Here is a 22,130-nt window from a genome sequence, read left to right as displayed (position 1 = left end):
AATTGAACCATGATTGAATTCACCACAGTTCCAGTATTAGTGTAAAGTGGCTATATGAGTGTTGGTGCACATGTTGTTCGAGTCAGGACAGTTTGTCTCCATAGAGAAAGTGTGTGGCTCTTAAAAGAGCCGTTGGTTTGATGTCATGTGTCCAGAGTGGTTTACTTGGAGCTGGTGTACTTGGTCACGGCCTTGGTACCCTCAGACACGGCGTGTTTAGCCAGCTCACCGGGCAGCAGCAGGCGGACGGCGGTCTGAATCTCCCTGGAGGTGATGGTGGAGCGCTTGTTGTAATGAGCCAGACGAGAGGCCTCACCGGCGATGCGCTCGAAGATGTCGCTCACGAAGGAGTTCATGATGCCCATGGCCTTGGAGGAGATCCCAGTGTCGGGGTGGACCTGCTTCAGCACCTTGTACACGTAGATGGCGTAGCTCTCCTTCCTGCTCTTTCTCCTCTTCTTTCCGCCCTTACCGGGGGCCTTCGTCACCGCTTTCTTGGAGCCCTTCTTGGGCGCGGACTTCGCTGGTTCAGGCATCGTCACGATATTATTCGATCAAATGAATGAAGACGTCAGTGAACAGGCTGTATTTGAACACAACACATGTAAAGTTGCTGTGCTGTTCCCTCTCTGTGATTGGCTGAATGTTAATCGTCAGTGTAACAGCAGTGGGCGTGTCTCCATGTCCAGAGTCCATTATTCTGCTGCTGACAGAGGTTGAACTGTAGAGATGAACTGGAACATTTGGGGGGTTAAGAAATGCATGATGTCTGAAACTATATATGTTCTTATTATTGATGTTAGTATCACATTAGTATCATTTCAAACTATCTGAACTAAAGCGACTTGATAAACACACTGCTCTAAATATTAAGGGAACATTGATCGTCACAGTAAAACACCAAGTCAGTTAAACTTCAGGTTTATTAATCTGTTCATTTAGATTGAACTGAATATAATTATTGTCTTCATGATAACAACCAGTCTGACGGAGCTTAAACGTGATGGTTACACAAGTATTCCTGGTCTCCCTCCAGTCTCTCTCTTTGTGTCCCCAACACCTTAGTTAAGTTGTTTCATGTATTTATGGTAATTTACATAAATGTTTACAATGTTGACTGTTGAGTTATTTACTTGTGTACGTTTCCACATGTAACCATTTAGCTTCTTTAGAACAGTAACAATGTGTTGATGCCAGGACATTGATATCTCAAGTATTGTTACTTCAAACTGGGTTAGAAAGACATGCTATTGTTGTTGGGGAGGACCAACACAGCGCTCTGAGTGCAGAGTGTTCTTATAGAAAAGTACTGCTGGGAAGGAGCCATGAAAAGTCAACGAGGATTACAGGTGTAAAATAAAACATATTTTCTATTCAGAAAAACAAACATATATTATTTCATGTAGTACAGCAGGATCTGTGGGTTTTAACAAATGAATCAAGTTCCACTCCACCACCCATCGTATGACTGTGGTCCAGTCAGCATCCTCTTTCTGGACAGTCACATAAGAACATGATACTTTACCAATCTGAGATAGTGATATCTACTCAATATCTATATTAGAGTTAAGGTGTAAATGTAGATGTGAATGTAGTGTTTTTATACATGTTGGATGGAAACTCACTACAGAGAGAAACTGAAACAAAAGTTTCATTCACGTGGTAACATGGTTCATATATGGATAATTACTAAGATCACGTTTCCATTAATGATCAGACCCTGATTGATTGTTGTTCTCTGGAAGAACTAGTGATGAGTGTTGAGCAGAGGATGTGAGCTCTCATTGACTCAGTGTGTGGCTCTTAAAAGAGCCGTTGTGTTGTTGAACTGTTGAAAGTGAGTTTATCCACCGAAGCCGTACAGAGTGCGGCCCTGTCTCTTCAGAGCATACACCACGTCCATGGCGGTCACGGTCTTCCTCTTGGCGTGCTCGGTGTAGGTGACAGCATCGCGGATGACATTCTCCAGGAAAACCTTCAACACGCCGCGGGTCTCCTCGTAGATCAGACCGGAGATACGCTTCACTCCGCCACGGCGAGCCAGGCGGCGGATGGCGGGCTTGGTGATTCCCTGGATGTTATCACGGAGAACTTTGCGGTGACGCTTTGCGCCTCCTTTACCGAGACCTTTTCCTCCCTTTCCTCGTCCAGACATTTCTCTTCAGTCAGATGAGAGCTAGTCAATAGTGTGATCCGCGGGAATCACAGCTATTCATAGCCTGCATGAGGACGTGCTAGAAGACAGAGGAGTACTAGTTCCGCCTCCATCTTCGCTGATAATAAACTCTTTGGTGCACTAGCGCCCCCACAGGACTTTGGATGTAGGACGGTAGATATTAAGGTTTCATTTAAACAGTAACAATACGAGAATCAACTGTAGGTTCTGAAGTCATATCAGATGAAAGACCAGAGGAGAGGAAGTGTTGATGACGAGCTTCGACTATTGAGAATCTGTCTGTAATTTCACCAGCTACCAACCAGATGCTGGTTAACATTTGTGTTGCAGCAGGTCAGTTTGTCCACACTACCAGCCACTCTGGCAGATAATAAACCACCACTTCAGGATCTCGTCCAGTTAGTTGGCAGGAAGAATATTTGAAAGGGAATCTCTGAGAGCAAGTAACTTTGCCTTTAACACAGCTTCCTTCCTTGTCTGTCACTTTTCTTTCTGTTTCTTTCCGTAGTTCTTAACATTTGGGTTTGTGTGTGCAAGTTCAACTTATACAAGCTAATACAGCCAGCCAAGTTCTCCAGAGTTCTTTATCCTGGATAAAGCTGGACACACACACACCATTTTATTTAAGTAACAGTGATTGGTATGAGTTTTTAAAGAAAGCCATGGTGTGCCAAACATTAATGTTTGCAGGTACACAATGTTGACTGGTCACCTGTTCCTGAACAATGCAAGATACATGCAACTCCCCCAGAGCCTCAGATCAACACATTCAAGAGCGGCCACATCTGCCCCTGGACACAAGCAACAACCAGCTCCCAGAACAATCACAACCAGTCTGTGTCGAATGCAACAAGCATTATACTGCTACAGAATGATTACAGAGAGAACTAATAAAAGAGGATATGTGAATAACTAGACATTAGTTCAATGATGTTCAATGTCTATATCATATGTCAGAACAAGAGCAAGAGTGTGATTGAAACAGTGAGTGGGTTTAATTACATGTACAGTGAAACCAATTGAATCTATTAATTGTCCAGACATCACACGTGTTGGTGATGGTCACCCCACTGTGCATGTACAAAGCAGTGGGGGGGTCCTGTCAGCATGACCCAGTGCAGCCTCTCCAGTAGAGTCTTTGATTCTCTCTTTCCAGAGGGAGGACCGCTGTGGAGGGAATCAAACACAGAGCACACTTACAGAGACAAGCTGCTGGAAATCAGGACCGGTACACTGTCACTAAGCAAACCAAGCTTCAATCAAGAAGCTTAAATCTAAATGAGCGAGAGTTGTGCACTGATTAAGTGTTGCACTCTCTGTCTGTGTTACAGCAGGACAAGATATATAATGTCCTCTATTCTACACATTCATCTTTCAAATACGTCTTCCCTGTCGAAGCCTGGTGGCTGCATTACCCACAATCCAACTCAAATGCCAATTGTTATGCTACAAGCAGCTAAGGCTAATAATGGTTCTGCATGCTTCATGGTTGCACGTTGCATTGCAGCGAGGGAGGTAAGGTCAGTGGAATAAGCAGATAATGACCCTGATGATGAAGTAGAGGCAGCTGTACCACAGTGATGGATCGAAACAGGAAAAGAACAGTCAGCAATTTGGGAAATGCTTGTGTTCTTACTACACAAGAAGATCTGTGGTGAGCTGAAGATGAACCCTAAACATCATACAATATCAGAGTAATGGAACAGAATCAGGAAGTGAAACAAGCTTGATAACCTTAAACCACTGTTATTTAACTGTGTTATAGACACACCTGGCACTCACACTACTCCAGTGTTTAAGAGACGCTAAAATGATGATGTAGACACACACAACCGCTTTCTGATTTGTGGTTAAAAAATTAAAACAACTGCTTACATGAATAAGAGATGAGATTTTATTCAAGCGATCTGCTACAATCCTACAACTAACAATCAAAGACTTCCTGTTCCAGCACGTGCATCACCCTTGTATACGAGTTGTCACATGATATGTGTTTTCATGCTTGTTAGTATTGATGGGGGTTTAAAACTAATACGGAGAGAAATATTGGTGTGAACAAAAATCATTTTAATTTGAAAACCCTTTTTTCAAAGCTCCATGGGATCCTCTAAGAATATTGATGTCATGTTTCAAATGAATTGATTGGTCAGTGAGTGGAACTTTTATACAGGTTGATCTCTTATCTCCAATTTAACCTGCTCCAGAGCAGGTTAGCCGTTCAGCATAAGTTACCATGGTGATTTACACCGATAAGATGTGAACAAGCTTTGTTTGACTGGAAAACCTCAATTTATCCTGAATTTATCGCGATAAGAGCAGGTTTGGCCTCGTAGTACAGGCCCTGGTCATAGATCCCCCAACTGACAATCTTGGTTATCTTTTCCTTTCATTCCTCATCCATCTGTATTTTGCTCCAGCACTAGATTCAGTTTTAGTCTGACAGTGTGTCACTCTCTTGGCATTTGGTTTATGTCAAGAGCCCCTTGTCTTGTGTCAGTCCATTTGTTTTTACCTGCGTAGCCCTGTAGGCTGAAAGCTCTCCGGTCTCTGACGGACTGTAATCCAACCCTGGCAGCCTCCGTATCACTCACTGCAGCAAGGTCCAGTTTAGCAGAAATGACCTATCCTATGTGATTCACATGATACCTTTAGAAGGGATTCACTCATTAGATGGTACACTATGTTGTCCATATTATACTCTGAATAGATACACTGTAACTAGACTCACCTATATTAAATGAGTAGTCCGAAGCTTTTCAAAAGTATCTCTATCTCCAGCAATATACTCAGATGAATAAAACAATGTTTTTATGGAACATGGATCATTGTGATATAGCATCATCACCATCCCACAAAATATCCGTTATCTAGTGCAAATTTCATATTTTTTAATCAGTAAGACAAAAAACCTAAGAACCCCTAGTGAAAAGACTCAAGGCATTTTAAACAAGTGGTTTATCAAATGTGTAGTACTTCAATCATTTCTACAGTGACACAACTTATGTCCGTAACACGGTTGACAAAGTAAATACTTTGAATGTTTATTTTCATTTAAATATTTTAAAAGTCATGAGAGATTAAGCTTGCCAAATGATGGATTTAGCACACTATGGGGATATATTATGGGAACAACTAAACTATTTAGCAAAGAAAGCTAAAGTTTTTGTTTGATATGATGTGTAGTCCTAATTATGCAATGACTCATTTACCAAATCTGACAGCAGGAAAAACAACCAAATGCAGTATATCATACACATTTTCTAATAAATGATGGAACCTGTTGAGTTTTTGTATTAAATGAAAGAGAAATGTGGCCCAATATTAATGTGATCATTGTTTGAAATTAATATTTAGTAAACTTGACAGATCCAACCCATGGACATGAAATGTAGCTCTAATTATAGAATGACTCTCCAGCATCCTCAGCATGAAACGTTCACGGCTCTGATAGAAAGTCTGGCTCCACTTCACCATGAGCCTCGGCCATCAGCGGTGTGTTTGCTGCCTGCACAATAACCTGACTTTCTTCCAAAGGATCATCAGCAGGTGCTTGTTTTGACTCGGTCTCTCTGAACAAACATGTGGAGCAGCTGGGAGACGGATGTTGGTGGAGCTGTGGTGCTTTTCAAGTCATTTTAGGAGAGAAACGAGTGGGAAAAGCCGCCGAGCAGCGCTGCTCACCGCGGTGAACGGGTGAGGTTTGGAGGCTCCACCGACAAAATGCAGAGAGCATCAGAGCTCTTCATGACTTCAATATGAAGACACACAAGTCCGCTACCTGCTTCCTCACTGTCAGCCTCCAGCACCGCTCACCCACTGATGTTTCACTCGTTTATCAGTGAAGAGAAAACACAAGTGTCTCGGCGTTCACACTGCACACAGGAGCCACGGCTGGATTGAGTCTCCACGGTTCTCATGGTGTGTTCAAGTACCGCCTCCCGATCGGGATTCCTCATCAGTCCGCTCACTCACTCCGATAGTTCCTCGTTGTTCTAAACACAGAGACAAAGATGGCAGAAGTCCCTCCAGCTCCAGCCGCCGCCCCGGCCAAAGCGGCCAAGAAGAAGGTTGTGAAACCGAAGAAGGTCGGCCCCAGCGTCAGGGAGATCATCATCGAAGCCGTGTCCGCGTCCAAGGAGCGGAGCGGCGTGTCAGCGGCCGCCCTCAAGAAGGCTCTGGCTGCCGGAGGCTACGATGTGGAGAAGAACAAGTCCCGCGTCAACACCGCCATCAAGGGCCTGGTGATCAAGGGGACCCTGGTCCAGACCAAGGGAACCGGGGCCTCCGGCTCGTTCAAGATCAACAAGAAGGTGGAGCCCAAGGTGAAGAAGCCGGTCAAGACGGCTGCTCTCAAAGTGAAGAAGCCCGCCGCCAAGAAACCCCTAGCGGCTAAAAAGGCCAAAGCAGCGGCAGCCAAGAAGCCAGCAGCCGCTAAAAAGTCCCCGAAGAAGGTGACGAAACCAGCAGCGGCCAAGAAAGCAGCCAAGAGCCCCAAGAAGGTGGCGAAGAGCCCTAAGAAGGTGGCAGTCAAGAGCCCCAAGAAGGTGGCGAAAAAGGCTCCTGCAGCCAAGAAAGCCCCCGCGAAGAAGGCTGCCAAACCCAAAGTGAAGAAGACAGCAGCCAAGAAGAAGTGAGCTGTCCTCACTGTGAAACATGTTCATCCTGCTAAAAGGCTCTTTTAAGAGCCACACACGTCGATCCACAAAGAGCTGCTTCCTCATCAAACATCACCACTGTCACTCACTGGCAACACATATGTAGAGACTGACTTCTTAACTAAAGAGAGTCGAGTTATATAGAAACATGTTCAATATTTATTTGTTACAATGTCAAGTTATTTAATGCAAAATACATCAAATACATTTAAAATATCTTTAGACACTGAAGGAGAAGCAGACTACTACTGGCACACACACACACACACACACACACACACTGGGCAACATCATGTGCGTCGATTTCAGCTTTACATCATATATTTATAATTTAGATTTTCTTCTTAACAAGTATTAATTTGTCATATTTGGTTGTGTAGAAACATATTTATATTTTTATAGAATTGACGATATCCACATGAGAATATGTAGTAACATCCGGTTTCCAAGAGATGGCGCTGTCCTCCAAATCTGTGAACCAGAACACCGTCCACTACCATGATGATGTCTCCTACATGTCCTGTCAGAAGCTTTGTTTCCCAGTAGGTCAGCTGCTCCTGTTTTATTCTCATCTAAAGATTCAAACACTAAGTTAATTTGTTTCATGTAAATATCAACAGATCTTGTGTGGAAGTAAATCTAAGTAACTCCCACCTGAAGATTGTTTTTCAAATCTTGACTATGACTCTGCTTGGGTGTGTCCACATATAGTCATTTACACCCAGTGCTCACATGTAATTGCTCAATAGCAATTTAGTTTTTCAGATTTAAAAGAGTTTCTTTCAAATCATAATCTCTTTACCTTTGTATCTAAACCTCTCCAACCCTATCCTGACTTGTTCTCTCCACCTTGACAACAGCCCTGTGTAGGTGTGTTCAAAACTTTCAGAATATAATTTTAAACTACTAAATTAGACACATTGTTTCAGGACCATGGACAGAGCAGTTAGGTGTGTTCAGGTGCTGTACTTCAACAGTTTGTTTCTCTGAATGGATGTTGTGGAGCAGAGCGCAGCCGCTTTACACTTCAAGTCTTTGTGGAAACAAGCTACACATTTAAAAACACACGTATGGAAGAACAGAGTAAGATGAGCCAGCCCCTGTAGCTAGATAACCATAAAAAGTCATCATGTGACCTCAAAATAAGGATGTGTAGTCAACATTACTCATTCCATCTTTGATTCAAGCACATGGAGAGAGTGGTAAGCTAACCAGAGAGAAAACAAAGTGATGATTGTCATGCTAGGTGAATTCATCATTTCACTTTCAACAAGTATCTTAATTCAAATAGAAGTTTTAGAAATGATAACATGATTATTGAAGTCAGTGTAAGCTACAAAACAAGTTATTTAACTTTAACTGATCATGTTGATGTGAGTTACTTTGTGAAACAGTTTTGTCCAAATGGTGGTTGTGGAGTGATACGAGCCAGTGATGAGGGGGTTAATTAATCCAATGGACAGTCATTGCTCACTGCAGTTACAAACACACACAGACATGCACACGTACACAAACTATTTCTGTGTCACTGTTACATGTTCATGTTGATGTTTGATCACCGTGTCACAATGCTAATTTAATTGGATACCTTGTTAGCCAATGTTAAGTTGAAGTCACACAAACATGTCGTACATACACAAAAGTACATGTACACATACATTCTTTGTGCAGCTGACACACAAAGGTCAGAGTTGAATCCTTCCCCAAAATGTTTAGGTAACATGTTGAACAACAGTAAACAAACATGGTTTTACTTTGTAAGTTCTGGCCTTTTTTAAATTGATGACATGGATTCTGTGTAATTGTTGTATCAGTTATTAATGTTGCATCATTTACCCATAGAGGACTCAATCACTATGATCCTTTAACCCCCACCTTGAAATAATGTGTGTCAAAGTACCAACTTTAGTTTCATGGATCATTGTACTGAAACAATAATACCTAGGTGTGTTTTATTTTCCATGGGTACCCACCAACCTGAGGTTTATATAATAACTTCTGTTTGAAACAAATACATTTCTGCTTGTTGAGTAGTTGTGTATTTTACAAGTTGGTGGAGGAGATGAGGAGACTTGCTCTTTACCAGAGGTGAGTGTGTGGCTCTTAAAAGAGCCTTTGTGTTGGTGGTTTCCAGCAGCTTCGCTTTACTTGGACTTGGCGGCCTTCTCGGTCTTCTTGGGCAACAGAACAGCCTGGATGTTGGGCAGCACGCCGCCCTGAGCGATGGTCACTCCGCCCAGGAGTTTGTTGAGCTCCTCGTCGTTGCGGACTGCCAGCTGCAAGTGGCGGGGGATGATACGGGTCTTCTTGTTGTCGCGGGCGGCGTTTCCAGCCAGCTCCAGGATCTCAGCGGTCAGGTACTCCAGCACAGCCGCCAGGTAGACGGGGGCGCCGGCACCGACGCGCTGAGCATAGTTGCCTTTACGCAGCAGCCTGTGAACACGACCGACGGGAAACTGGAGCCCAGCGCGGGACGAGCGGGTCTTTGCCTTCGCTCTGGCCTTTCCGCCTGTTTTGCCTCTTCCGGACATTTTCAAATCGTTTCCTGAAACACGTCAAGAGAAACTGCGGCAAACAGCTCGAACCCTCGCTTATATCTCAGCGGATCGCGCGGGAGCAGAGAAGAAGCCTCCAGCGGAGCAGGGGAGGTCGTTATGCACTTTTCTCCAATAAGCAGCGGGGACTCAGGCGAAGGGTCGCTCCTTTGGGCGGAGCTGAGCTCCAGGAGGAGCCTCTCACCAATCAGGACCCGGGGATCTGAAACTGCGTCACCATTTCGCGACTGGCTCCGTCGTTTAAAAGCAGAGTGTCGCTGTTCTACTTCACTTTTTCTCCCGATCAGAGAAAGAAGAGACAAAATGGCAAGAACCAAGCAGACCGCTCGTAAATCCACCGGAGGCAAAGCCCCCAGGAAGCAGCTGGCCACCAAGGCTGCGCGTAAAAGCGCCCCGGCCACCGGCGGCGTGAAGAAGCCTCACCGTTACAGGCCCGGTACCGTGGCTCTGAGAGAGATCCGTCGCTACCAGAAATCTACGGAGCTGCTGATCCGCAAGCTGCCCTTCCAGCGCCTGGTCAGAGAAATCGCTCAGGATTTCAAGACCGACCTGCGCTTCCAGAGCTCCGCTGTCATGGCTCTGCAGGAGGCCAGCGAGGCTTACCTGGTCGGCCTGTTCGAGGACACCAACCTGTGCGCCATCCACGCCAAGAGGGTGACCATCATGCCCAAGGACATCCAGCTGGCCCGCCGCATCCGCGGAGAGAGAGCTTAAACTGCTACTGCTGCTGCTCCACTCACGATAACAACGGCTCTTTTAAGAGCCACTTCACTGCACTCAAGACAAAACTCCTCCGCTGCTCTCACTAGTTACTGACTGATCATAGATCTAGAAGCTTTCATCAACAAATAATCAACCAATATAAGTCATGTTGCTCATGACAATCATAGCAATTAATTTATTCAATTAAAAGACTAATAATGTGAATAAACAATTTCACTTTCAATCACACTCTAGATCTGTCAGACCATTTTTTAAATTTACAATTACAGACCACACTGATTCTGGACAGACATTCTATTTTTGTCTGTGTCGATCAGATGACACTGTCAACATATGTCAAGAATCAGCTCCTCTGACATTTCATTCACAGCCATGTGTCAGTACAACAGAGGAACGTTATCAAAAGTTCACTCACGCTGTTGATTCAATGATTCATGAAATGAAGGGTGGGGGGGTCTCGAAACAGCGAAAGAGTAAAACAGCATAAGAGTGATTATATATTGTTTACATAAGGAACAGAGGTCAGAAGGTGACTTGACACAGATAAGATATCTGCACCTGAAAGCATGAGCTATTTAACAAAATAATCCAATAAATATATAGACTGAAATCCATGTTTCTGAACTAACTGAGTTAAAAATAGGGGTTGGGGGTCTTAATAATGAGATTATTAATGAAAGTGAGCTGCCATTTCAGTGACTGAGGTTAGGACAGCAAGACAAACTGTGCAAGACGCCCTTGATCTGATCTTCCAAGATGAGGAAGCAGATAGTGATTTGAAGGAGGATGTGTCAGAGCAGGAAGACAACATGGAGGAATACTATGATTACAGCCGTTCTGATGACGACATGTATATCTTCTGACATATGACATTAAAAATGAAACAATATTTCTTACCAGTCCTCTTCTGTCCGACCATTATAATTAAAATAATCTATTGACAACACTGATCCTGGACACAGCTCGTGTTTAGTAGCAAACTTACCTAGAGAGTAGTTCACTTCCTCCTCTGGCAGGTCTGTTCAGCAAAGTTGTAAAACATCCTTGTTTGAACAGTGTGTGTCAGTGACAATGTGAGTTATCATCACTTATACCTGATGTTGTGTTTCATTATGACACTGGTTGTCAATATTCTACTTTGTTTAGAAGCTCATGTGATAATTAGCATGCTATTAGCTTTGCCCAGGAGGTCCTGAGCTGAGTGAATGTGCAGGTGTGCACCCCAGCTCATATGCTACACCTTGTCATTTAAGTTAGTGCCTGTTTGTTTAGTCAAATGTTAACTTTCGATATAGCCTGTCATAATACTTTATCATTTGCATGCACTGTTCCCTTGTGGACAAATTGTGCTGTAACATCAGTTTGTTAAGAAATTATCAATAATGTTTGGTTGCTCATTTAATCATCAATCATCTGAATAAGCTTATTGTTAACAAATGATCAATGATCAACTGAACCAATAAATCCATGGTCATTGGCAGAGTCATCACACAAAGCCTCACATATTTTCTTGCTTGATACAAACTTCCAGCAGTGTTCAGATCACTGGACTTTACTTGTGTATCACATGAATGTAGGAAAATGTGTCACCTTCAAGTGTATATCTCTTATCTTTTTTGTTTTAATCACACACAAAACAAGAAAATAAAGTATAAGTATCGAGCAGAAATAAGAAAACACTTGGTGAAAGTAAAAGTTAACTGGAGCAGTTGTGTCTCTCCAAAGTCTGCAGACAACAGTAATCATCAATAATAAACACAGGGTAACAAGTGAAGAATCCAGTCTCTACTGGGTAGTGCCTCCCTTTGCCATCAAAACAGTCACAGTTCTTTGTGCCATTGATTCAACAAGATGCTGGAAACCTTCCTCTGTTATTCTGATTCATGTTGACTTGAACAAAAACGTTCTGCAGATTTATCAGCTTCACACCGTGCTGCTGATTGTGAATAAAGAAGTTAGTAATGCATTTAATGAATAGAAAAGTAATAGTGATGTAGACATCAGTTACGATCTTCTGGCCCATACTCTGAATTTGTATCTTTGCTGGTTCTTAGGACAGATAAAGTCCTAATAATAAATGAGTTCAATGTTCATGTTTATCTCAATAACAGTCTTCATCATTTAATTCATTAATAGATTCAATTTCACTGTAAATGTAATTAAACCAACTCACTGTTTCAATCACACTCTTGCTCTTGTTCTGACATATGACATAGACATTAAACATCTAATAATATTTCCCACAAATCTTTTTCTGTCTGACCATTTTTAATTTACAATTATCAGCAACTCTGATCCTGGTCAGAGATTTACATAAAGGGCTATTTTAGTAGTCAGCAACAAACATGACATACTTGAAACATACACTTGAGTAAAACTTGTATTATAAAAGTTTAATGTTTAGTCAAATGTTAACTTCCTCATTTAAAGGTTCAGTGTGTAACAAGCTGGTAACATCATATCAAACTTGGTGTTCCTCACTCCCCCCTCCCTTCCTGAGCCTGAGGAGAGCTACGGTGGCCCTCATGCGTCAAAATGCTGGATGACCTCACTGAGCTGACTTCTCTGCAGTGTCTATAGATCGATACATATCGATGAATGTAACCTGTTTATTTTGAATGCAAACTGTAGTTAATAGTTTGCATGAAGACAATGTGTTAAAATGCTGTGGTAGTGCTTTATTACTGACATTAGGTAGCTGAATTAGCTGAATGCTAATGCAGGCTAACAATATTGATGCTGGCTAATGTTAGCACACAGGCTCGTATAACAGGGAGATGGCGTTAGCAGGAGACACTTGTCTTCTCTGTTTACGTGCTGAAACACTTGAGTTCTGTACTGAGGTGAGCAAGAGAAGAGGAGGAGATCCTGGAGCTGCAGCAGTGAGGAGGAGGAGAGACTGGACCACTGGGAGCAGATTGAAGCTACAGGTTTGTGTTTTCATGATATGACTACATGGTCTGCTTGATATCAACAAGAACAATACAACACAAGTGTTTTCATACCACAGTTCTGTGTGCACATCTTACTGAATAATGTTACTGTAACATTAGCTGTGCAGTGCACGTCAGCCACTGACTGTAAAACCTCAGAGACACCACTGAACAATTATTATAGAAATACTGTATGTTACAGGAATATGTTGTTATTGTTTTGCATATGTGGGATACAAGAAACATTGCAGCCTATAACCCCTAATAACTGACCTTATCATATAACCAACATAATATAGAGCTAATAATAAAGCCTTATCTGAGCTTCTCCTTTGTTTATGTTTTCAGACACTTATTGAGGAGATGAGTGTGGAGCAGCACAGGAGCTGACAGCTACAGACATGGTGACTCACCTCCTGCTGGAGTGGCATGGTGTTCTTATGAACTGTAGAGACTAACCTTTCAGACAGTCAGAAGAAATGCTGCGGTCAAGATCCTGAAAACTGTGAGTCTACCACCGTACTTCTCCCAGTACTGCCCAGAAGTGTTTAACATGTTCACAGGCAGTACCAGGAAGATGTTACGGTGTTAGACCATATTAGAGAGCGTGGGGATGACAACACTTTTACCGCAGCATATCAACATTTTATTTATTATCAACATGGCTCTTTAGGCCAGGGAACCCATCTTGTCATCCCCAGCTGCTGTATTTGTCCCTCTGACGGTTTTGAACAGTACCACATATTCACACACCTGTCAAATGTATCTAGTTTTACAAAAGCAAAGCTGATATGAGTAAGACTTACAGGGTTTGTATTCCACAAGAATGATGTCAAAACACAAAGAGTGCATCCTTTTTGCATATTTATAAAAATGCATTTTTTAAATTTAATCAAATATTTGTAGTCTTCTTTAGCTGAAATCATTCAATATCTGATATACATTTAAATAACTTTAAACATTGACTGTGCATGTGAGTGATCAATTGCAGATGCAAGCTGTGAAAAACAATAATTAATATTACAATGCTAAAACATTTCAAACTTTGTGTTAATGGATAAGGTAAAATGGCAGCAAGAAAGCAGATGAAATAACAGAATGGAAGAAATAAACTTGTTGTTAATACAACATTAGATAATTAACAACTGTTCAATGCATTGACTTGCCTGTGTTCCAGTGCAAACTCAGTTGCTGAATGCAGTTGGATCTGAAACAGGTTTGTCATTGAACTTGATGTATCAGGGTGAGAAAGCTGTAAAAGAACAGTAAGGAAATAAGTGATACATGACACAGTGGTCTTCTCCTGTAATAAATGATTTTACATCCTGAGATGGTGGGAAGTTCACTAAACCAAATAAATAGATCTAGGATAAGTCAACAAGTACTACAGTGATCTTAGTCTGGAGTAATTCACAATATGAATCTGTAACAATGTAAATGTTACTATAACAGCATCAGTTTGAATATACAAAAAATAATAATCTATTGAACAACAGATTGACTTTGTATTGATGTAGTAAATTACCTGTTCAACAGAAAACCTGAGACTTCAGCCTCAGAAAGTCTTTGTCTCTCAGTAGTTTTCCATCCTGGAGACAACATGGTGTTTGTCCCCGGTTCTGTCTCAGGTCCCGTTTCACATCTCACATTAAATTTCACTTCTCAGTTGAAGTCTGTGCCGTTCCTTTGGTTTGTCAGAGGTCAATTTATAAGTATGTTCCTCCATTCAACATATTTTCTGTTGGCAAACTTTCTGCCGACCTTTCATAACAACCCCCAGGTCCCACTTCTTCTTCTACTGTTTTTACAGGCACGGTCCTTCAGTAAACAAACACAAACTCAGTCTTTGTGTCCACACTCCAGACCAGTTGGTGGCGGTAATGCACATAACTGTTCATAGCTAAGAGCCAAAAAGCCAGAAGAAGAATCGGTAAATATAGAGACGTGCCTCAGACCGGTTTGTCCTTTAGATGATCTGTAGCAACAACATTAGACATATTGTTGATTTAATCATCAATGTGTTTGCAAGTCATGTGGACACACTGATTGTTAAGAAATGATACATGATCAACAGAACCAATGAATCCATTGTGTGAATGATTCAGAGCGTTGGGACACTGGACAATAAAACCAATTCAATATGAACCATAAGTATTAAATTGAACCATGATTGAATTCACCACAGTTCCAGTATTAGTGTCAAGTGGCTATTTGAGTGTTGGTGCACATGTTGTTCGAGTCAGGACAGTTTGTCTCCATAGAGAAAGTGTGTGGCTCTTAAAAGAGCCGTTGGTTTGATGTCATGTCTCCAGAGTGGTTTACTTGGAGCTGGTGTACTTGGTCACGGCCTTGGTGCCCTCAGACACGGCGTGTTTAGCCAGCTCACCGGGCAGCAGCAGGCGGACGGCGGTCTGAATCTCCCTGGAGGTGATGGTGGAGCGCTTGTTGTAATGAGCCAGACGAGAGGCCTCACCGGCGATGCGCTCGAAGATGTCGCTCACGAAGGAGTTCATGATGCCCATGGCCTTGGAGGAGATCCCAGTGTCGGGGTGGACCTGCTTCAGCACCTTGTACACGTAGATGGCGTAGCTCTCCTTCCTGCTCTTTCTCCTCTTCTTTCCGCCCTTACCGGGGGCCTTCGTCACCGCTTTCTTGGAGCCCTTCTTGGGCGCGGACTTCGCTGGTTCAGGCATCGTCACGATATTACTCGATCAAATGAATGTAGTCGTCAGTGAACAGGCTGTATTTGAACACAACACATGTAAAGCTGCTGTGCTGTTCCCTCTCTATGATTGGCTGAATGTTGATCGTCAGTGTACCAGCAGTGGGCGTGTCTCCATGTCCAGAGTCCATTATTCTGCTGCTGACAGAGGTTGAACTGTAGAGATGAACTGGAACATTTGGGGGGTTAAGAAATGCATGATGTCTGAAACTATATATGTTCCTATTATTGATGTTAGTATCACATTAGTATCATTTCAAACTATCTGAACTAAAGCGACCTGATAAACACACTGCTCTAAATATTAAGGGAACACTTGATCGTCACAGTAAAACACCAAGTCAGTTAAACTTCAGGTTTATGAATCTGTTCATTTAGATTGAACTGAATATAATTATTGTCTTCATTATAACAACCAGTCTGACGGAGCTTAAATGTGATTGTTACACAAGTATTCCTGGTCTCCCTACTGTCTCTCTCTTTGTGTCCCCAACACCTTAGTTAAGTTGATTCATGTGTTTATGGTAATTTACATAAATGTTTACAATGTTGACTGTTGAGTTATTTACATGTGTATGTTTCCACATGTAACCATTTAGCTTCTTTAGAACAGTAACAATGTGTTGATGCCAGGACATTGATATCTCAAGTATTGTTACTTCAAACAGTGTCTGGGTTAGAAAGACATGCTAAGGTTGTTGGGGAGGACCAACACAGCGCTCTGAGTGCAGAGTGTTCTTATAGAAAAGTACTGCTGGGAAGGAGCCATGAAAAGTCAATGAGGATTACAGGTGTAAAATAAAACATATTTTCAATTCAGAAAAACAATCATATATTATTTCATGTAGTACAGCAGGATCTGTGGGTTTTAACAAATGAATCAAGTTCCACTCCACCACCCATCATATGACTGTGGTCCAGTCTGCATCCTCTTTCTGGACAGTCACATAAGAACATGATACTTTACCAGTCTGAGACAGTGAAGGTTAAAAATCCATATTAGAGTTAAGATGTAAATGTGGATATGAATGTTGTGTTTTTATACATGTTGGGTGGAAACTCACTACAGAGAGAAACTGAAACAAAATAAGTTTCATTCACGTGGTAACAAGGTTCATATATGGTTAATTACTAAGATCACAATTCCATCAATAATCAGACCCTGATTGATTGTTGTTCTCTGGAAGAACTAGTGATGAGTGTTGAGCAGAGGATGTGAGCTCTCATTGACTCAGTGTGTGGCTCTTAAAAGAGCCGTTGTGTTGTTGAGCTGTTGAAAGTGAGTTTATCCACCGAAGCCGTACAGAGTGCGGCCCTGTCTCTTCAGAGCATACACCACGTCCATGGCGGTCACGGTCTTCCTCTTGGCGTGCTCGGTGTAGGTGACAGCATCGCGGATGACATTCTCCAGGAAAACCTTCAACACGCCGCGGGTCTCCTCGTAGATCAGACCGGAGATACGCTTCACTCCGCCACGGCGAGCCAGGCGGCGGATGGCGGGCTTGGTGATTCCCTGGATGTTATCACGGAGAACTTTGCGGTGACGCTTTGCGCCTCCTTTACCGAGACCTTTTCCTCCCTTTCCTCGTCCAGACATTTCTCTTCAGTCAGATGATATCTAGTCAATGGTGTGATCCGCGGGAATCACAGCTATTCATAGCCTGCTGGAGGACGTGATAGAAGACAGAGGTGGACGTATTCCTCCTCTGTGGATCCGCTGATAATAAACTCTTTGGTGCGCTAGCGCCCCCACAGGACTTTGGATGTAGGACGGTAGATAATAAGGTTTCATTTAAACAGTAACAATACAACATGCAACTCCCCCAGAGCCTCAGATCAACACGTTCAAGAGCAGCCACATCTGCCCCTGGTCACAAGCAACAACCAGCTCCGAGAACAATCACAACCAGTCTGTGTCGAATGCAACAAGCATTATACTGCTACAGAATGATTACAGAGAGAACTAATAAAACTGAATATGTGAATAACTAGAAATCATAATGTATGAAGTGCAATGCTCCCATGTAATGTGCAAAGTTTACTCACTCATCTCATCCTTTGAGTCATTTTAATCACAGCAATTTAAAACCTCCAGGAAACTTTTATAATACAATGTTTATACAAGTGTATGTTTCAAGTATGTCATGTTTGTTGCTGACTACTAAAATAGCCCTTTATGTAAATCTCTGTCCAGGATCAGAGTTGCTAATAATTGTAAATTAAAAATGGTCAGACAGAAAAAGATTTGGGGGAAATATAATTAGATGTTTAATGTCTATGTCATATGTCAGAACAAGAGCAAGAGTGTGATTGAAACAGTGAGTTGGTTTAATTGCATTTACAGTGAAATTGAATATATTAATGAATTAAATGATGAAGACTGTTATTGAGATAAACATGAACATTGAACTCATTTATTATTAGGACTTTATCTGTCCTAAGAACCAGCACAGATACAAATTCAGAGTATGGGCCAGAAGATCTTAACTGATGTCTTCATCACTATTACTTTTCTATTCATTAAATGTATTACTAACTTCTTCATTCACAATCAGCAGCACGGTGTGAAGCTGATAAATCTGCAGAATGTTTTTGTTCAAGTCAACATGAATCAGAATAACAGAGGAAGGTTTCCAGCATCTTGTTGAATCAATGTCACAAAGAACTGTGACTGTTTTGACGGCAAAGGGAGGCACTACCCAGTAGAGACTGGATTCTTCACTTGTTACCCTCTGTTTATTATTGATGATTTCTGTTGTCTGCAGACTAGGGAGAGACACAACTGCTCCAGTTAACTTTTACTGTCACCAAGTGTTTTCTTATTTCTGTTTGATACTTATACTTTATTTTCTTGTTTTGTGTGTGATTAAAACAAAACAGATAAGAGATATAAACTTGAAGGTGACACATTTTCCTACATTCATGTGATACACAAGTAAAGTCCAGTGATCTGAACACTGCTGGAAGTTTGTATCAAGCAAGAAAATATGTGAGGCTTTGTGTGATGACTCTGTCAATGACCATGGATTTATTGGTTCAGTTGATCATTGATCATTTGTTAACAATAAGCTTATTCAGATGATTGATGATAAAATTAGCAACTAAACATTATTGATAATTTCTTAACAAACTGATAAAATTACACAATTTGACCACAATGGAACGGTGCATGCAAATGAAACAGTATTATGACAGGCTATATAGAAAGTTAACATTTGACTAAACAAACAGGCACTAACATAAATGACAAGGTGTAGCATATGAGCTGGGGTACACACCTGCACATTCACTCAGCTCAGGACCTCCTGGGTGAAGCTAATAGCATGCTAATTATCACATGAGCTTCTAAACAAAGTAGAATATTGACAACCAGTGTCATAATGAAACACAACATCAGGTATAAGTGATGATAACTCACATTGTCACTGACGCACACTGTTCAAACAAGGATGTTTAACAACTTTGCTGAACAGACCTGCCAGAGGAGGAAGTGAACTACTCTCTAGATAAGTTTGCTACTAAACACGAGCTGTGTGCACCGTGCTCCAGCAGGGAATCACTGCTACGCTGTTTACTTATTTACTGTTTCGAGAGACCCCCCCGGACAGAAGAGGACTGGTAAGAAATATTGTTTCATTTTTAATGTCATATGTCAGAAGATATAAATGTCGTCATCAGAACGGCTGTAATAGTAGTTTTCATTCATGTTGTCCTCCTGCTCTGACACATCCTCCTGCTTCCTCATCTTGGAAGATCAGATCAAGGGCGTCTTGCACAGTTTGTCTTGCTGTCCTAACCTCAGTCACTGAAATGGCAGCTCACTTACATTAATAATCTCATTATTAAGACCCCCAACCACTCTTTTTAACTCAGTTAGTTCAGAAACATGAATTTCAGTCTATATATTTATTGGATTATTTTGTTCCATAGCTCATGCTTTCAGGTGCAGATCTCTTATTTGTGTCAATTCACCTTCTGACCTCTGTTCCTTATGTAAACAATATATATAATCACTCTTATGCTGTTTTACTCGTTTGCTGTTTCGAGACCCCTCCCCCCTTCATTACAGTAATCATGTAATCATTGAATCAACAGTGTGAGTGAGCTTTTGATAACGTTCCTCTGTTGTACTGACACATGGCTGTGAATGAAATGTCAGAGGAGCTGATTGTTGACAGATGTTGACAGTGTCATCTGATCAACACAGACAAAAATAGAATGTATGTCCAGAATCAGTGTGGTCTGTAATTGTACATTTAAAAAAAAATGGTCTGACAGATCTAGAGTGTGATTGAAAGTGAATGGTTTATTCACATTATTAGTCTTTTAATTTTTTGAATTAAATGCTATGACCATCATGAGCAACATCACTTATATTGGTTGATTATTTGGTGATGAAAGCTTCTAGATCTATGATCAGTCAGTGACTAGTGAGAGCAGCGGAGGAGTTTTGTCTTGAGTGCATTGAAGTGGCTCTTAAAAGAGCCGTTGTTATCGTCAGTGGAGCAGCAGCAGCAGTTTAAGCTCTCTCTCCGCGGATGCGGCGGGCCAGCTGGATGTCCTTGGGCATGATGGTCACCCTCTTGGCGTGGATGGCGCACAGGTTGGTGTCCTCGAACAGGCCGACCAGGTAAGCCTCGCTGGCCTCCTGCAGAGCCATGACAGCGGAGCTCTGGAAGCGCAGGTCGGTCTTGAAATCCTGAGCGATTTCTCTGACCAGGCGCTGGAAGGGCAGCTTGCGGATCAGCAGCTCCGTAGATTTCTGGTAGCGACGGATCTCTCTCAGAGCCACGGTACCGGGCCTGTAACGGTGAGGCTTCTTCACGCCGCCGGTGGCCGGGGCGCTTTTACGCGCAGCCTTGGTGGCCAGCTGCTTCCTGGGGGCTTTGCCTCCGGTGGATTTACGAGCGGTCTGCTTGGTTCTTGCCATTTTATATCTTCTTGCTCTGATCGGGAGAAAAAGTGAAATAGAGCAGCGACACTCTGCTTTTTAAACGACGGAGCCAGTAGCGAAATGGTGACGTGATTTCAGATACCCGGGTCCTGATTGGTGAGAGGCTCCTCCTGGAGCTCAGCGCCGCCGAAAGGAGCGACCCACCGCCTGAGTCCCCGCTGCTTATTGGAGAAAAAAGTGTATAACGACCCCCCCTGCTCCGCTGGAGTCTTCTTCTCTGGTTGGTCTGGCATGATCCGTCCCGCGCGATCCGCTGATATATAAGCGAGGGTTCGCGCTGTTTGCCGCAGTTTCTTTCGACGAGTTTCAGGAAACGATTTGAAAATGTCTGGAAGAGGCAAAACAGGCGGAAAGGCCAGAGCGAAGGCAAAGACCCGCTCGTCCCGCGCTGGGCTCCAGTTTCCCGTCGGTCGTGTTCACAGGCTGCTGCGTAAAGGGAACTATGCTCAGCGCGTCGGTGCCGGCGCCCCCGTCTACCTGGCGGCTGTGCTGGAGTACCTGACCGCTGAGATCCTGGAGCTGGCTGGAAACGCCGCCCGCGACAACAAGAAGACCCGTATCATCCCCCGCCACCTGCAGCTGGCCGTCCGCAACGACGAGGAGCTCAACAAACTCCTGGGCGGAGTGACCATCGCTCAGGGCGGCGTGCTGCCCAACATCCAGGCTGTTCTGTTGCCCAAGAAGACCGAGAAGGCCGCCAAGTCCAAGTAAAGCGAAGCTGCTGGAAACCACCAACACAAAGGCTCTTTTAAGAGCCACACACTCACCTCTGGTAAAGAGCAAGTCTCCTCATGTCCTTCACCAACTTGTAAAATACACAATTACTGAACAAACACGGTACAGAAGTTATACCTCAGGTTGTTGGGTACCCATAGAAAATAAAGACTCGTGATTATTGTTTCAGGACAGTGATCCATTCATAAAAAAAAAAGTAATTGGACAAATTATTTCAAGTTGAAGTGATGGGTAAATTGAGTCCTCTATGGGTAAATGGTGCCACATTAATGACTGATACAAAATATATTCCATCAATTTAACAAAGGCAAAAACGTTTTAAGTAAAACCATGTTTGTTTACTGTTGTTCAACATGTTACTTGAACATTTTAGTAAGGGTTAAATTCTGACCTTTTTGTGTTAGATACAGAAAGAATGTACGTGTACATGTACTTTTGTGTAGTTAACATGTTTGTGTGACTCGAACATGACATCAGCCAACAAGGTATCCATTAAATACACATTTTAACACATACATACACTTTTACAGTTTGTATGTGTGTAAGAAATCAGTGAGCAATGACACAATTGCTCAATTTATCCCACATCCACCATTTTCACAAAACTGGTTCACACAGTAACTCAGATCAACAGTTATTTTGAGGTTATGAACATGATGAATTCACTTTGCATGACT

General features: G+C 42.5%; 7 protein-coding genes across 7 annotated transcripts; 3 read left to right on the top strand and 4 right to left on the bottom strand.

Moving 5' to 3' along the window:
• Positions 1 to 161: 161 nt before the first annotated feature.
• LOC138412273 (histone H2B) lies at positions 162 to 536 on the bottom strand. Its single transcript, XM_069535786.1, has one exon. It carries the CDS (start codon positions 534 to 536, stop codon positions 162 to 164), a length of 375 nt encoding a protein of 124 aa, XP_069391887.1.
• A 5,442-nt stretch (positions 537 to 5,978) lies between these two features.
• Positions 5,979 to 6,866, top strand: LOC138412424 (histone H1-like). Its single transcript, XM_069536273.1, has one exon. The coding sequence runs from the start codon at positions 6,187 to 6,189 to the stop codon at positions 6,808 to 6,810; it is 624 nt and encodes a 207-aa protein (XP_069392374.1). The 5' UTR covers positions 5,979 to 6,186; the 3' UTR covers positions 6,811 to 6,866.
• Positions 6,867 to 8,707: 1,841 nt separating this feature from the next.
• LOC138412357 (histone H2A) lies at positions 8,708 to 9,500 on the bottom strand. Its single transcript, XM_069536075.1, has one exon. It carries the CDS (start codon positions 9,360 to 9,362, stop codon positions 8,976 to 8,978), a length of 387 nt encoding a protein of 128 aa, XP_069392176.1. The 5' UTR covers positions 9,363 to 9,500; the 3' UTR covers positions 8,708 to 8,975.
• Positions 9,501 to 9,633: 133 nt separating this feature from the next.
• Positions 9,634 to 10,258, top strand: LOC138412351 (histone H3). The gene has a single exon (XM_069536069.1). The coding sequence runs from the start codon at positions 9,690 to 9,692 to the stop codon at positions 10,098 to 10,100; it is 411 nt and encodes a 136-aa protein (XP_069392170.1). The 5' UTR covers positions 9,634 to 9,689; the 3' UTR covers positions 10,101 to 10,258.
• Positions 10,259 to 15,335: 5,077 nt separating this feature from the next.
• On the bottom strand, positions 15,336 to 15,757 carry LOC138412337 (histone H2B). Its single transcript, XM_069536030.1, has one exon. It carries the CDS (start codon positions 15,733 to 15,735, stop codon positions 15,361 to 15,363), a length of 375 nt encoding a protein of 124 aa, XP_069392131.1. The 5' UTR covers positions 15,736 to 15,757; the 3' UTR covers positions 15,336 to 15,360.
• Positions 15,758 to 20,283: 4,526 nt separating this feature from the next.
• Positions 20,284 to 20,694, bottom strand: LOC138412353 (histone H3). Its single transcript, XM_069536071.1, has one exon. It carries the CDS (start codon positions 20,692 to 20,694, stop codon positions 20,284 to 20,286), a length of 411 nt encoding a protein of 136 aa, XP_069392172.1.
• A 348-nt stretch (positions 20,695 to 21,042) lies between these two features.
• LOC138412354 (histone H2A) lies at positions 21,043 to 21,457 on the top strand. Its single transcript, XM_069536072.1, has one exon. It carries the CDS (start codon positions 21,043 to 21,045, stop codon positions 21,427 to 21,429), a length of 387 nt encoding a protein of 128 aa, XP_069392173.1. The 3' UTR covers positions 21,430 to 21,457.
• The last annotated feature ends 673 nt before the right edge of the window (positions 21,458 to 22,130 follow it).

Source organism: Paralichthys olivaceus, chromosome 12 (genome assembly GCF_024713975.1).
Source record: "Paralichthys olivaceus isolate ysfri-2021 chromosome 12, ASM2471397v2, whole genome shotgun sequence".
In the NCBI taxonomy this organism is placed as follows: Eukaryota; Metazoa; Chordata; class Actinopteri; order Pleuronectiformes; family Paralichthyidae; genus Paralichthys; species Paralichthys olivaceus.
This window is presented reverse-complemented; position numbering and strand designations above follow the sequence as displayed.